The sequence below is a fragment of the Calonectris borealis genome, chromosome 1 (genome assembly GCF_964195595.1).
Source record: "Calonectris borealis chromosome 1, bCalBor7.hap1.2, whole genome shotgun sequence".
Taxonomy (NCBI): Eukaryota; Metazoa; Chordata; class Aves; order Procellariiformes; family Procellariidae; genus Calonectris; species Calonectris borealis.
Window position 1 is genome coordinate 101,595,173 of NC_134312.1, and position 15,214 is coordinate 101,610,386.

The window sequence follows — 15,214 nt, forward strand, 5'->3', positions numbered from 1 at the left end:
AGGCCAGATTCATACCTGGTATAATTTCACCAACTTAGTTGAATTTTCCAAGGGTTAAATATGGCCCATAGTCTCTGTCCTGATCAGCTTAAATCAGACAAATATTTTGATATATTGGAAGATAACAGTTTATAGATTGTAAGGGAATAAAACTGGCATGGAAACTGATGCAGAAGTGATTACAGAGAGACGTGAGAGAAGACTGTTTTGCTGGCAGGAAAAATGTACTTGTTCCAACTGCAAGGCTGGCAATGAAATGATATAAAATCAAGCATGAAAAGGGACAGAGGAGAACAGATGCAGAAGAGGATTCAGAGAAATATACAGAGGGAGAAAGAGGACAGGATAAAATTGCAACTGGTATGTTAGCAAGTCTGTCATTTCTTTAAAGGTGGAGATAAGAAGCTTGAACTTTTTGTGTCAAGGCAGAAGCCCAAAGAAATTTGAAAGAAGGAGGGAGAGAATGGCAAACCCATGAGATTGTTTTTAACTCAGGCATTTCTGCTATACTGGTAAGGCAAATACTGAGATTTGGAAAGAGCAGAAAAAGGTTATGTTTTATGAAAAATCGGTCAAGCATGGTCTAGATTTCAAAGAGCACAAATTAAAAAAAGAAGGAATGAATGCTTGTGATCCAAGAGGACAAAAGGTTAAGAGAGGTGTTGCAGATGACTCCAAGGTTTGTTGAAAGAATGGAGCTGTTAACGATGATAAGGAGGAGGTAAAACCCAGAGGTTTGGGGGGTTGGTTTTGTTTGGCGCTTTGTTGCAGGAGCAAGGGGGGCTAGGCTGGGTTTTTTGCAAAAGTCAGTCATAGGTGCTTTGGTCCAAATCGTAATTCTACAGTTAGCTAAAAAAAGTTATCCATATAGGATCAGTGTGAAGAGTATTAACCGTTTGCAACCAGCTTAATAAATTTTGAGTATATTGGACATTTAGAATTATTAAATAAAAAGCAAAACCCAAATCCTGTGTGGCTTCATTACATAAAATATTGGATAGGTTTCATGTCCTTCCTTTATTGGAAGAGGCTTAAAGTATTTAAGAATATTCTCTTTTGTCTCTCTTTGATTAGTTGCTAGATGGAAAGTTTTTATTTAAAATATCTGTCACTGGCATGTTTTGGACTCTGAGAGGTTCCCCTTATTCTTGCAGTAGGGGCCTGTGATAGGGAATGTCATAGGCCCTTAACAGGGGATGGCCTTTTGTAGAATGTCTGGTTATCACACTTGTGTCTTGACCCTCAGCTGAGTGTCATCTGCAGAACTAACTGCTTACAGGTGGCTTTGATGGAGAAAACAAAGGAAGGGGGTTGCTTATACGTGTGACATGATTGCTTGGAAGGATCTACTTCCACTTTTGTATGGGGAATTTAGAGACAAAAAGGCTCCAGAGCACTGACGCAAGAGGAACAGTGAGAACATTCAAGGGGAAAAGTTGCTATGAATCAGTCATAAATAGCTAGCTGGTTTCAAAGAAGTGTCACTAAACATGCTTTGTTTGGAGAAGTCTGTGAGATGGCTGTGGTGTTTGGCCACTGATGGAAGCATGGTTCCTTAAATACAAGTGTTGCTGAGGAGTATGATGAGGCATTCTAGATGACAAGGTGTGTTAGTATCTGCATTTTTGCATTCTATATGTTGGCTTAGAAGAGCAGCTTGGAAGCCTAACCATGTAGCATCGATGAGTATCTTCCTTTTACCATTTTCTTTCTGTTTTTTTGTCTTGTTTTGTTATAACCTGACATAGTAGTACTGGTTAGTAACTGGTGAATGTTGCCCATAATGCAGGTTTTCGTATACTACTGCACTTGGGCTTTTCTTCCAACTGATTTTATGAAAAGAATTGAAAGAGTTTCAAGACACTCTGCAAGTTCTACAAATTGCAGAATCCACAATGTCTCTGCCTTTTCTGTTTGCTAAGTCTGTTTTTCTTTCTGTTTGTACCCAATAAAGTTTAATTGAATAATAGCAACTTTAGGAACTAGTTCCTCCAACTTCCTTATAGGCAAAAAACTTTTTTTAATTTAGCAGCCTGTTATGCACACTAAATGACTTATCATTTAAGAATGTATAATTTCTTGATTTAAGTACATGTATAATATATATGAGGCAGGTCTTGGTCTAGTATTGCTTCATTTCAGAGGATAGATTAATAACATGAGAAGCAAGAAAAACTTCTCCCTGTCTGGGGTTTTGTGGTTGGCTGGTTTGTTTGTGGTTTTTTGGTAACCTTGATTAGATCTGAGTACTAATTCCTTATTTCTTTAAATGTTTATATCCTGACTAGCTAGATATAGGCCTCAAATCATTGAATCCTAATGGAAATGCTGAAACACTTTGCTGATCAGGGATAAAGTTAAGCATATCCATATAGTTCAGCCTATTGCTTTGCTGAATCTAATAAATTTACTGAACTTACTGTAAACTTCTCCCCTACAAAAATCATCTTGCTTAAATGTATGAGCTAAGCAATAGAAATGTCCTGAATGCTGATCAGGACACTGCTACTTGTCTGCAGCCCAGTGCTGAAGGTGTTGAAAGAGAAAATGGACAGTTAACTTGCTCGCAGGGAAGAGTTGTTTGGTTTTGTTTGGCTGTTCCTGCTAACATAGAAGCCTGCCTCACTGAATAATCCATGAGAAGCTAAATGTCTGCCAGTTGAGGTCACAAAAATACTGCTGTAAGCAGTCTGCTGTAAATGGTAGATAGGGCAGACCTAACCCAGGCAAAAAGCTCATAATCAGATTTCTGTACAGGTACTCACTTGGTCCCTACTGCCACATAATTCAGGAGGTACAGAAGCGTTAACTTTAACTTTGCGGCTGGGAAACAGAGGCCCACCAAGACTGACCAGATGGACAAGCATGGTTAACGACATAACTCTTATTTACGTGTTCAGTTCCAATAGATTTCAGCAGGAGTTAAGCAGCTTAATGCATTCATGGGTCTGGGCTTAATGGGCTTAGTCAGCCAGGAAGACTTTGGAAAAGCTACACATGACCCCTGAATTTCAACCCAAATCTCCTTCTTAATCTAGTGTTCAGAGATTATATGGTGTTAGATGCAGAACAGGCATGAGGTAAAGCCCCAAACTTTTTCCAGGCTTGTCGTTTTTAAAACAAACCAACCTCCCAAAAAACCCAAAAGTGAGGTAACAGCAGTACTTCGTGCAGACAATCAAGGTTGAGGCATATAAAGAGGGCTTTTTGTTTCCTGAGGCGATGGAGTAAGAGGATTTTTCTGTGTGTTGTCATTCTTCTATTAAAAAGTAGTGTTTGGGGAAAGTGTTCTCAGTAACTGAAGATAAAAGGCATTAAATGCTGTCAGCAGAAAGATTGTGGAGAGTGTGAAAATGTGGAAGAAAAGGGGAGATAACTGCACAATGAGATATGGGATAGCTTGCACTGCTGAGCAAGTTAAACACTGGAAAAAAGAAAAAGCTTGCAGCGGGCAGGTTGGTTGGATGGGTTACAAATGTATTTTACATATGAGCTGTAGTTAATATCACTAGTATGGAATTTATGAAAACTAGCTGTGTTCTTTGAACTTGCATCTTTACTTGCAGAAGCATGATGGCCACTTCACAGTCATCCAGCTGGTTGGCATGCTGCGGGGGATTGCATCTGGCATGAAGTACCTCTCAGACATGGGCTATGTACACCGTGATCTGGCAGCCCGTAATATCTTGGTCAACAGTAACCTTATGTGTAAAGTCTCTGATTTTGGTTTGTCACGAGTGTTAGAGGATGATCCTGAAGCTGCTTACACAACAAGCGTAAGTTTGTCCTACAAGCGTAAGTTTGTCTTATCTAATTTGAACAGTTGATTGCCTTGTGCCTCCTTTATTCCAGTTTCAGATTTGTCTATGCCATAGGAATAGTAGTTTGAAATGGCATTGTTCCAGTCTCAGTCCATGTGGTTTAATAGCACTGCCAATGTGTTTAAGGGAAGTTGTTTTGATTTTTGGCTGTGTAAAGGATGTATAATAAACTTTGGCAAAAGTTTTTTTTTAAGCAAATGTGCAGGTATAAGGGGGAGACCTTTTCCATTCTTGTTTGGGTTTTGGACTTTATGTTTGTTTTTTGTTGTTTTTTTTTTCCACATCGCTTCCCCTTCTGCTAACTTGTGTTCATTTACAAAGGTATGTTTTTAAAAGGCGGGAAAGGGGGAGGAGAGAATCTCACCAATTCCACTGTTGGAAGCACGGTGTCAAACCTTGCATTCATAAATTCAAATTTTCATTTTATTTTACTGAAGCTTACCTTCTAACAGGATATGTGGGACCTTTCTCTCAAGGTTTAAGTCTCGTTTCATTAATACTTAAATTCCTTATGTGATGCAAGTAAATTGCTATAGTGGAAAATGATTTTTGGGTGGTTTTTTTGTTTGGTTGGTTTGGTTTGTGGTTTGGTTTCTTGGAGAGGGCCGTTTCTAGTGAAGTGAAAAATTCTTGAACATGGAGAAGCTTGTTCAAATTTGACTTAGAAGAAAAAAGTAAATTGCACCTGCAGCATGAAGAAAGTAGGGAAAGGAGTGTGTCGGTGCTAATAAAATTACAAGTTCAGATACAGCATTTTTTCACCATACCAAAATGTTCAGTTACATTCCTGTTATGATTATTACCACAATATTAAGAATCTTAGCTAATTATAAGCTGATTTCAAGTAACTTTCATATCTATCACTAAAACTAAAATTATTTCGGAGTCAGAGTGCATTCTCATTAGTACTCACAAAATGTACAGAATTTGTGTGTTCCCATGATAGAGCACAGTGACAGAATTCTAATAGAGATAATAAATTAGCATTAAATAATTTATTTTGACCTATTTCAACCTTTTTTTCTGTTTCACTCATCTAATTTAACCATATTGTAGTAAGTACTCTGGTGTATCTATTGAATTCAATATAGCTATTGTAATGGGATTACAGATTTTTTTTTTGATTTTTTTTTTTTTTTTTAGTTTAAGCCTAAAATAGGGGTGTTCTGATAAATTCACTGTAAATTTCACTTCTTGGAACAAGGTCTACATAGAACTGCAAGCTGACTAGAGCAAAACAAGTCACTTTGCAAGGTTTTCTATCAGTATTAATATGCAAGCTGGGAAAAAAAAAAAATTCGTAGTTTTTTCCTTTATAGGGGAGATTTCCCTCATTTAGTTCTCAAAACCTCTTTTGCTTCACACTGCTTCTTAGTATGAGGCTTGACAGGAAAAATAAACATTACTGCAGCTTAACAAGTCATCAGATATTGGCTGAGCCTTGCTGATTGTCTGTGTGAGTGTGCTCAGCTGGCAGCAAATGCCCCCAGTGACAGGCAAGTTAACTTACGTTGCTCAGCACTGATCATGGGCTAATCAGCTCAGCTGGTGGAAGGCACTGGAAATTGCCAAACAGTCTCTCCCAGTTAGGTTCAGGAAAAAATACCAAATGATAATTTGAGGCTTTCAGCTATTATTTATCCTGTAAGTTTCTAATGGATACCAATACCGAACAATTAGTTTTTTAGAATAGCTAGTGCCTGCCCTTTTCATCATAGCTAGAGCTGCTTGTAATCGGGAAATGCTATGCTGTTTAAAAAAGAAGTGTTTCATGGCAATATATCTGTGCTGAAGGACTCTCTTGAAAGATAGGACAGGCTTTGATGAAATGCTCACTATTTTCCTATTGGTTCACCCAGCTGGTTAACATGAGAATCTATGAGGCAGCTGGTGGAACACCTCAGAGCCATTGCTTCAGTCCTCCAAGGTTGCAACCACATGCTGTACCAGCAGCAGGTATCTATAGCATGTCCATTGGGATACTGCAAATAAGGAGGGGACACTACAGAGGCTGATGGTCAGGTGGCAGGACCCTGTGTCAGCCAAATGTTTACGGTGAATCTGCTTTAACCATGAACTCCGCAAAGAAGATCAAAAAGCTTTGAAACTCAGGTGGGAAAATGCTATGTTTCATTATAATGTGAACTAGAAACTTTGTAAACAGGAAGAATTCAAAGTAGCAGAGTCAGGCATAATATAAATTAAAAGCATTTTAAATCACTCGTTACTTCAATCCCAGCCCCCTTGTTCTTCACATCCAGACTTTCAGTCACTGTGGCTCAGTCTGCCCAATTCCCTTCTGTCACCTCTGGTCCTTGGGAAATGTCTTTCCCTCATCCCTGAGGGTAGACAGACTGCTCCAGTCCCTGTTCCATGTTGCAGTCATTCTGTACGATCTGGTGGTAGCCAAGATGCTCTTGCCTGCCATATGCTCCATCCTCTGGGACTTGCTCCCCTTGAGCAGGTCCTGTAGATGTTCCCTGTAGGAAGTCCAATAGTCCTGTCACTTTTTTAAAGGAACACAGCACAGTTATGGCCAAAAGCAGGGGAAAAGAAAGAAATTTTTGTCACGGTGGCTGTGGAGGACTCAGTGAAGACTTTCACCCTTTAAGCAGTCTTTCATGGTAACAGAAAAGAATAGAACCCCACACTGGATCTCACGTCTTCTCGCAGCTTTCACTGACCATTTTTATGTCATTGACCTGTTTCCTCATCATTAACATCTTCCCAACAGTGGGCCATGTATATTACTAAAGGTTTTTATAGCATCTATTTAGTTCCATACTGGGCTTTTGCCATATGAAGGTTAAACCCTCAGTGCTTTCACGAAGGTTCTGGTGCTTTTAGAATTCGTGTTTCCTCTCCACGAGGATTTTTCTTGATAACAGCCCAGTACCTGTAGCTACAAAAAATCCATAGACTGGGTCTGCATATTGAATAGTAGTATTTTTAGGCTCACGTCTCCTAGTACACCACTGTCTGTCAGTGCTCGGAGGAAACTGTGATGATTTTTTTTTTATTCCCCTTTTTGTCTTAGTCCTGGTGTCAGAAATAGAATGGTACAATTGGATGTTTTCTTGGGAAACAAGAGCTACAAGACAACTTAAGCCAATTAGAAGCCAAAAATTAGAATTTTATATCCATGCATCTGTGATGCTGTGGTCAATACTGTGTGAATGTATTCCCAGAAATAAAAATTGTAAATTGATGCAAAAGACAAATCAAATTTTATAAAGCTGTCATGCTCTGTGGCAAAACAGGTCACATCCTCACAAAAATAAGCCAAAAGGCCCTCTTACCTTGTGAATTCACCATGTCTGAGCAGACACAGCCTTGAGTCAGATGATTGGCATCTTTTGCTTTGTCTTCCTGTTGTCATCCAATATACCTATCTTCCTCCTTACTCGCTGGTTTAGAATAGATCTTATATTCTTTCTATTGGCACATCCTACCACATGCAGGGCAAAAATCAGGAATCGAAGTCTAGGAAAAGCAATAACACTGATAGGGAAAATCTGGAAAGGAAACCACCTAGAAAATGGCTACCTTCTGTGCTCACACTGAAACACTGCTTAGGAGACTATATTCAACTAAGTAGTGATGGGAAAACTGACAAATGCCTCAAAATAACATAATTAAAGGTCATTATGTTTCCCAAGAATTTTGGACTGACACTCCTGGTCGGAGAGCTGTTGAATGCTTTAAACAGTACATGAAAAGATTGAAATCTCAGAAAACAGATTTCTGATTTCCGTGAAGGCTTTGGGTTTTTTTGTCCTCCAGCCTATTGAGACAAAGAATGAAAATATGTTTTTGATAAGAGGATTGGTAAGAAATAAGAGATTGGCCTCTGTTTGCTATCGAGAATTGCAAAACTTACAGCAAGATATAATTTTAGAATAGGAAGGAGGAATTAAGAGTTAGGAACATCCAACTGCCAATCTCTGAGTTTCAGATTGATCAGGAAAAGATAAGGTAAATTTTGGGATAACTGAATATCATGGTTTTTTTCCATGGAGTCGGAACTTTCGTTTTTAGTAGTGGTTTCCAAGGCAACGGTAGCTCATAAAAAGACATTTCTAGTATATAAACAAGCATTCCTGTCAATACAGAGGACATCTAGGCTCTTGCAGCCCTGCTTTTAGATAGGCTATGTTATATGATGTAAATTCATTTAGTTAAAACATAGTCAGGGTTCACCTGTATTTCAAAAAGAACCATGAGCCTCCAGGAAAACTTTTTACATGTAGCAAAATGTGTACGTATATATATAATCAGAACAGGATCCATAGCACTACTGCAAAAAGGACTAAACTGGTATTTCTGTTAAAGGTGACACCTTAATATTCTGCATTAAATCTGATTTGTAGTGAGACAAAAAGCTGCTACTAACTGAATTATATAATGCATGAATAAATATATTCTAGATTTCTCTCTCTTATCAGCTGTATTTCTGAATTCAGCCTTAATATATAAAATATTTTCTTACTTCCAGAATACTAGTTAGAGAATTGATTTATTACACTACATCTAGTGAATCATTTGGTGAACTTTACGGGTCTGACTCTTCTCAAGCCAGTTGGATAAAATACCCCATCCATGGAGATTTCAAGCTTATTAGATTCATTAGAGGAGCAAAGCAGATTGATGCCAGTAATCTATATAAATCCTGGCAAGTAGCAAAACTTTGGGAGGATCAGAATGAGGACTTAATATTATTTATTTTGTTACATAATTTTATATGTCAAGACATTTTCCATGTTCTCTTACTTGTACACAAATAATGGGTATGCGGGGGAGAAGGTTTAACTTGCTAAAAATTGAAACAAGACACAAATGATTTTCTAGTTAATTTGGGATGTCAAACAATAGCTTCTAAATGACCTGAGTGCTATGACCAGCATATTGCCTAGACATTTAAGAATCCACTTAATCGGAGACGATGGAGTAAATTGATTATTGGCAGCCATTCAGAAAAAAGAAAGAGGAAAAAGAGGTTGTGTACTGTAAAGGTCTGTATTAATCTTACTTTCTTGAAAACTAATTGGTGACATAAGGTTGAGCACCATCATTGTCAACTAGTTGTCACATTACATACAGAGTTAACAGCACATTTTGTCATCACCAAACTGAGAGAAACATACTGATAGGCAGGATGTATCATGACCATGGTTGGTTCCCAGCCTGAAACCAGGCACATGGTGTGGAATCCTACCAACCTTTCCATTACCTGGAGGGGTTTTTTACATTTGATCTCATAGAGACTGGCTAAAAAATGAGAGGGCTAATGTGGTTTGTAACAGGCTAATGCCCTGTGAGAAGAATAATATTTGTTCTCCTCAAGTTTTGCAATTTTATCTTGCTGGGCTGAAGCCTGATATGGGTACCTTGCCTGAATATTCTGTTGAAAAAGTAGTTAATTTCTCAGAGCACATGCAAGAAGTCAAGAAACAAGTTAATAAGAGCTGTGCCAATGTGCTCAGCCTGCACCAGTGTATGGGAGATGCAGTAACTAGTTTTAAAGTGTGTGATGTGATTTGTATCAAGTGGTGGTGAGATTAATTGCCTTCATGTGAGTTGCCAGCTTCAGCTGGATCCATTCCACACTCTCTGAGGATGCATGGGGTTGGAGGTCCTACATGTGCCCCCTTCAAGACCCTGTCTTCTGTTGTGTTGGCCTGGACAAAGATAAAATGTGCTCAGGTTATGTTCAAGGACAAACAGCCAACAGATAAAGGAGCGGCCTAAGGAAGGAGTGTCTTAAAAAAAAGACTTCTTGCCTTTTGGGCTCTAACAGTGTGAGGTGTGATGACTTTTAATGAGTAGTTATGTGTTTAAAAGGAACAGAAAGTCCCAAACTTACTCATTCAGTGTAGGGCATGGTGCCTGCTATTTACTTGGCTTATTTATAGTAGCCCCTGAAAGATGACGATATGTGTCTTTGTCAAAATATTTTAATACATCCACTCTCTTAGATTCTCTGTTCAGCTTTTATCCAGCTGTGATCCTAAGTTCATTTAAGAGGTTTTCTGGTTTATTTAACCCACTTGAAAGTTAGTAACAATAGAAATGTTAACAGAATATAACACAGACCATAACAAAGGCAGGTCCTTAGGAGGAAGGTCCAAGGAAAAGAATGAGACATAAATATAAAGTTACATTCTCTCTCCATGTTTTGTCTAACTTTCTACTTCTGTGAGTATTCTCTTCCTCACTGTAACAGTTGTCATTTGAGCTCTGAGAATGTATGGGAAAAAAGCATGAAAATTTGCATTTAGATGTACAGAGGATCAAAAGCAGCTTAATTCAGAGAGATTTCTAAATTAAGTGGTTGAATTGGTAAAACTCAATATAATAGCGCTCTCATCCCTGCTTTTTTCTCCCCAACCACACCACACCATCCCAAGTAGAAACTCCAAATATGCATTTGGCAGAGAAACAGAGTTGGAAACTTTGCATTTCACTTTTTCATGCTCAAATCATTCTGTTGATGAACTCCACACAAGTATGCCCTAACATCTTGGCTGTAAAAAGGGTGATATTTTGCACTTCATTCCTAATATGACTTCAAAGCATCATTCCATCATTCATCATAACCTAATTTAATTTCCTATGAAAAGAAGAAATTGTACTGTAATCAATATAAGAATTGCTGCCTTTTTGGAGATTTGTAAGCTCTGCCTTTCTTTTAGCTTGGATTTCAACTTCTTGTCTCTCTGATTCCTCCCAATTTCATATTAACAAATTGGAGTATTAAACTCCACATGTATGTGCCTTGCTATTTCTCAGGTTGGTTCTCTGGTCATCTGTAAGTGTGATTATGAAAAATGGAGGTGTGTATTTACAAATGACTTAGAGTAGGATTGAGAATGAACTTCTTACAGACCTAAAGCATCAGTGCCATTGAAGGAGCATCTAGGAGATAAATGATGAATCTGTTTGTGACATTTAATACTGATTGTGATTGCATTGATTATTTTTTGGTATAATATTGTCTGGGAACAGTAAAGCATATTTTGGTGCAGTGGTTGTCAACCCTTCTCAGTGCATGGATTCCTGAAATTTATCCAGTGGAGATGCAAACTTTGTTGGAAACTTCTCATTTGTGGGTTTTTGTATAGCACATTGCACTTTGGTATCTTTTACAGATCTCTCTAAAGTATTCTTTAAAGACTCTTGGGGGTCGATATACCCCCAGGCTGAAAACCCACTCCACTATTGGAGTACTTTCTGTTGATTCACTGCATACGTATTTTTACTGAACTCATGGTAACTGCTGTAGCAAGGAAAGACATAGGGATTAGGGTTATAAGGGGTATCCCAACACTCAGGAAAGATCTGTCTAGCTCTGACTGTGAATACCATTTAAAACAGTCACTATTCCAGAGGATTAACAGGAAAATGTACCGGCCTACTGCAGAGATGACAAGAGCAATGCAGGATATTCACACCAGTGAGTCTTAGATCTAGGCTAAAAATTTGGCTGAAATGATCACTGGAAACATACTATGTTGAATAATTAATGGTCTAGGTCAGAAATGTATGCTCCTGTTTCATAAAGTACAAAAATAAAGGTATGTCCAATTAAGTTGAATGATGGGAAATTCAAAACTACTTTAAAGATGGGAAATAGTTTTATCACACAGTGTGTAATTAAACCATGGGGCTGATTGATTGCCACAGAAAGCCATTTGGGCCAAGATTTCAACAAGATTTATTTAAAAAAAAAAGGGGGGGGGGTTGAATATTCTTAGGAAGAAATAATATCCAGTTGATGCAGTCAATAACAATTTTGAAGAGATATGAAACCTCATATTTCAGCCTAGGGAAGGAAGGAGGACAGGAAGAAAACAAATATGAAAGAGAGAAGTAGCAGCGTGGATTATTTTCAAGCTTTCACACCTTCCTCTGAAACATCTGACTGCCGCAGGTTACGGGATTAGAGCACCTTGGGTTTGATTCACTATGGCAATTCTTGCTTCAAACAGTAAGAGTAACTCTAACCAATAAAATAAACTAACTGTGGATGTGCAGGATGTCTGGTTGTAAAAGTCCTTGAATCAGGACTGCACCTGTCTAACAGACATGCCCTAACGCATACAGAAGGGGCTGTGCAGGATTTGCACAGTGAAGTTCTGTGCCACATGCTGCATGGATGCAAAATAAATCATCCCATGCTCAAGATTTTTCAGTAAGACATTGCTTTTCAGTAGATTAATTCTGCCAAATCCATTTGTTAGTGAAAGCGATAACAAAATGTGACTGCAGGAATCACAATCCAAATGGAAACAGTTATGTAGTGCAGTACAATCCAACAGAAAAACTCTAGGAATAATTTTGAGAAATGGTGTACAGCAGTAAAAACAGGCAGACCTGGGCAAGCATATAAATCTGCAGAAGTTTAAAATATTTTATGTGGCACTACTGAAACTTGATATAGAATAAATGTAACTAAAATCACTTTTATGGGGAAAACATTGCAGAAATCAAAAAGGGTAAGAGAATGTAAGGAGGCAGAGACTATCATTTAGTATTTTAGCAGCGCAAATAGTGACAAAAATTAGCCCAAGGTAACTTTTGTAGATAAAATGACTGGTGCAAAAACTTCTTTGTTCAAAAAAAATCGTAAGAAAAAGACACTGGAGTGGACCTTAATGATCAGCTTAAATAACAGCTAACACAACAGAGGATCATGGAACAGAACTGAGAAGAAAACTAGCCTACAAAAATGCATCTGCAATTTCACTATAGTTTGGCTATGACCAAAAGCAAGCAGTAATAGAGCAAATGAAAAACACCAGGCCAAAGGCTTTTCTGAGCCAACATATGAAAGATTAAACTAGATAGGTTCTTCAGCTAGATCTTGAATGTTAGGATGCTGATCTGGAAATGTATTTTAGTTTAATTAATTCATGTTTTGTTACCTGACTTTAGAGTGCAGTGGTATGATTTGCCTTTTCAAATAAAATTGATCCCTAGTTTACTTTCAAAAGCAAAAAAAGGGTATTTTTCATTGTTACATTTTTCTGCAGTGCTGAGTTTCTGGTTTTGCTTTGTAGCTGTCACACACCATTAGGGGAATACTACCTGGCTTTATCTTTTAATTCAGATATGAAGAAATAAAATATGCATTACCAAAGTTTCGGTGAGGGTTTATGGGACCACTGTTTTTTATTTCATTCCTTGTTGTTAGGCTCAAGACAGAATTTAGAAAACAATTGATATAACTTGCTGTGTGTCCTGTATCTATGTTTAAAAATCTATTTTCCAATTTGTAGTTTAATCCCGTAATATATAATTGTCTCTTCTTTGGGAAATTCACGTTTCATTACCAGGAGATACTGATTTGATTAATGGGTTTGAAGTGTACCTGTTTGTTGGAGAGTATGTGGCCAGCCAAAGACATGAAGCAGCTATACAACATGCTACCTGTGCAAAGGGAAGAGACTCTTTTAGCAGATCCATTTTGCTGTTAATCTTCCTTCTGCATAGCTGGTCGCAGCATCACTCAGTCCCTGCTGGCAGGGAACGCAAAAGAAGTACAACTATAAAGAGAGAGCGCCGTTTAGAAAAGAAACGAAGATAAGCTGGGGAGCCTCTAGAGTTGGCATCCTTCAAAAGGTGGCTGTTTGTGACCATACCATTGTCTTCAGCGTGTTTAATAGCCTGCTGATCTCTCTTTATCTCTACAAAAAGTTGTCATTCAATAGCCTGCTGATCTCTCTTTATCTCTACAAAAAGTTGTCATTAACTGTCTGCATAAAGCTGCAAAGTGGGTTTGGCTTTGTTTTTTTTTTTCTCCAGACAACTTACATTTTGAAATGTTTAAATATAACAAATATCCTTTTATTTTCAGAACTATAATTGCTATTGCTTCTGGTGACCTAATGATATGATTAGTACTTGGGGAAGGCAGAGACAGGGTCACTTTCCCTACAGGGCTTAAATAATACCTTCCATTGCCTAAGAAGAAAATTATAAATATGTTTTACTTCTGGTATAGCCTAGAATGAAGGGTTATTCATCAAGTGTGTCAAAGCACTGACTGGTTTTAACATTACCAAGGCTGATGCTATATAATTAACTGGTAGAACATCTAGGAAGTTATTTGGGGGGGAATGATCATTCCTTATTTGTTGTTATATAGCTAGTGCTATATAAGAGTTCTTTTTTTTCCCTCCGTAGACAGTGTTATCTCACAATCATGAACATTAAATCTGGCTTCAGTATAAGATTCAAAACTTACTGGTATTGAACACATATAAATAGGCAATGCTACTTCTCTGAACAAATCTTAAATATCTATGCAAGGACAGAGGAGGGGGGAAAAAGCCAATGCACTTGAAAATCACTTCTGAAATAATGTTTAAATGAAGACTATGAATTTCAGAAAGCTACAGTTGTTGACCAAGGCACCAAAGTTATTGACCTCTCAGTGGACCTGAGAACCTTGGAAACTTCTATTTGTGCACACTGCTTTCCTCCATTCTAGCTAGGTTTCTGGAAACCAAGTCCAATAAAGTTAAGCAGTATACTAATACGTATGTATGTACTATATACTTTATACTATAAGGAGTCATAGCATTTTATTGTTAATCCCTCATATTGCTGATAGATTTTTTTTTTTAAAGCTAACAATTATCAGAATATTAATCTAATTTCAAACACAGCTGGTTTTTTAGCTGCCTATAGACTTGATTGAATGCATTTATAATTGTTTAATTTTAATTTTTAATCAGAATTGCCATTTTCAATCTATAATTGAAGAAGCTATTGTAAACATGGAGAATGTACTTACACTTTTTTAGCAATACCTTCATGCACTTAGAACGATACTATCCACACTTAAGATTAAAAATGTAGGAGTACTGACATTAAAATCAGAGTTATTGCTTTGTTGCTAATTATGTGAATGAATATAATCCTGAACACCGGTTTTGTTAGGCTATTGCTAATAATGGACCACAGTTTACTTGGTATTTTAATATTCGAAGTATTGACCAAGGTGTAGTGTATCATAAGATATCTATACTGTGTTAAATAAACTGGAACATATCTGCACAGCTCCTGATATACTGTTTAATGAGTTTAAAGTCAGTCTGTTAAGGTCAGAGCTGTTGCTTTCAGTAGCATGTCAGCTGACACGAATTACTCTAGGTTATAGTATTCCAATATATAGAACAAATGGAACAAACCCCTGAAAGCTTTGAAAAAGAATGTAGCTTAGTCATATGCTAGAGGTTTTTTCTCATTCAGAATTATTGGTACCTTTTAAAGACGGGTTAAGAAACTAAATTTGTTTACTGTGTGGTATTGAAGTCAGAAGAGGTAAATGATTCATTGGGAAAAGAAAACCATTCGGCTCCAGTGATCCAAATAGCTTAGCTCCAACT

At 37.5% G+C, this 15,214-nt stretch overlaps 1 protein-coding gene across 3 annotated transcripts in view; it reads left to right on the plus strand.

Moving 5' to 3' along the window:
- Positions 1–15,214, plus strand: part of EPHA6 (EPH receptor A6) — a 515,739-nt gene that overhangs the window by 459,195 nt on the left and 41,330 nt on the right. For all 3 annotated transcript variants that reach the window (XM_075169512.1, XM_075169520.1, XM_075169531.1), the window contains one exon: positions 3,567–3,776. In XM_075169512.1, the coding sequence (XP_075025613.1) occupies positions 3,567–3,776 (210 nt within the window). The remainder of the gene's footprint in view (positions 1–3,566; positions 3,777–15,214) is intronic.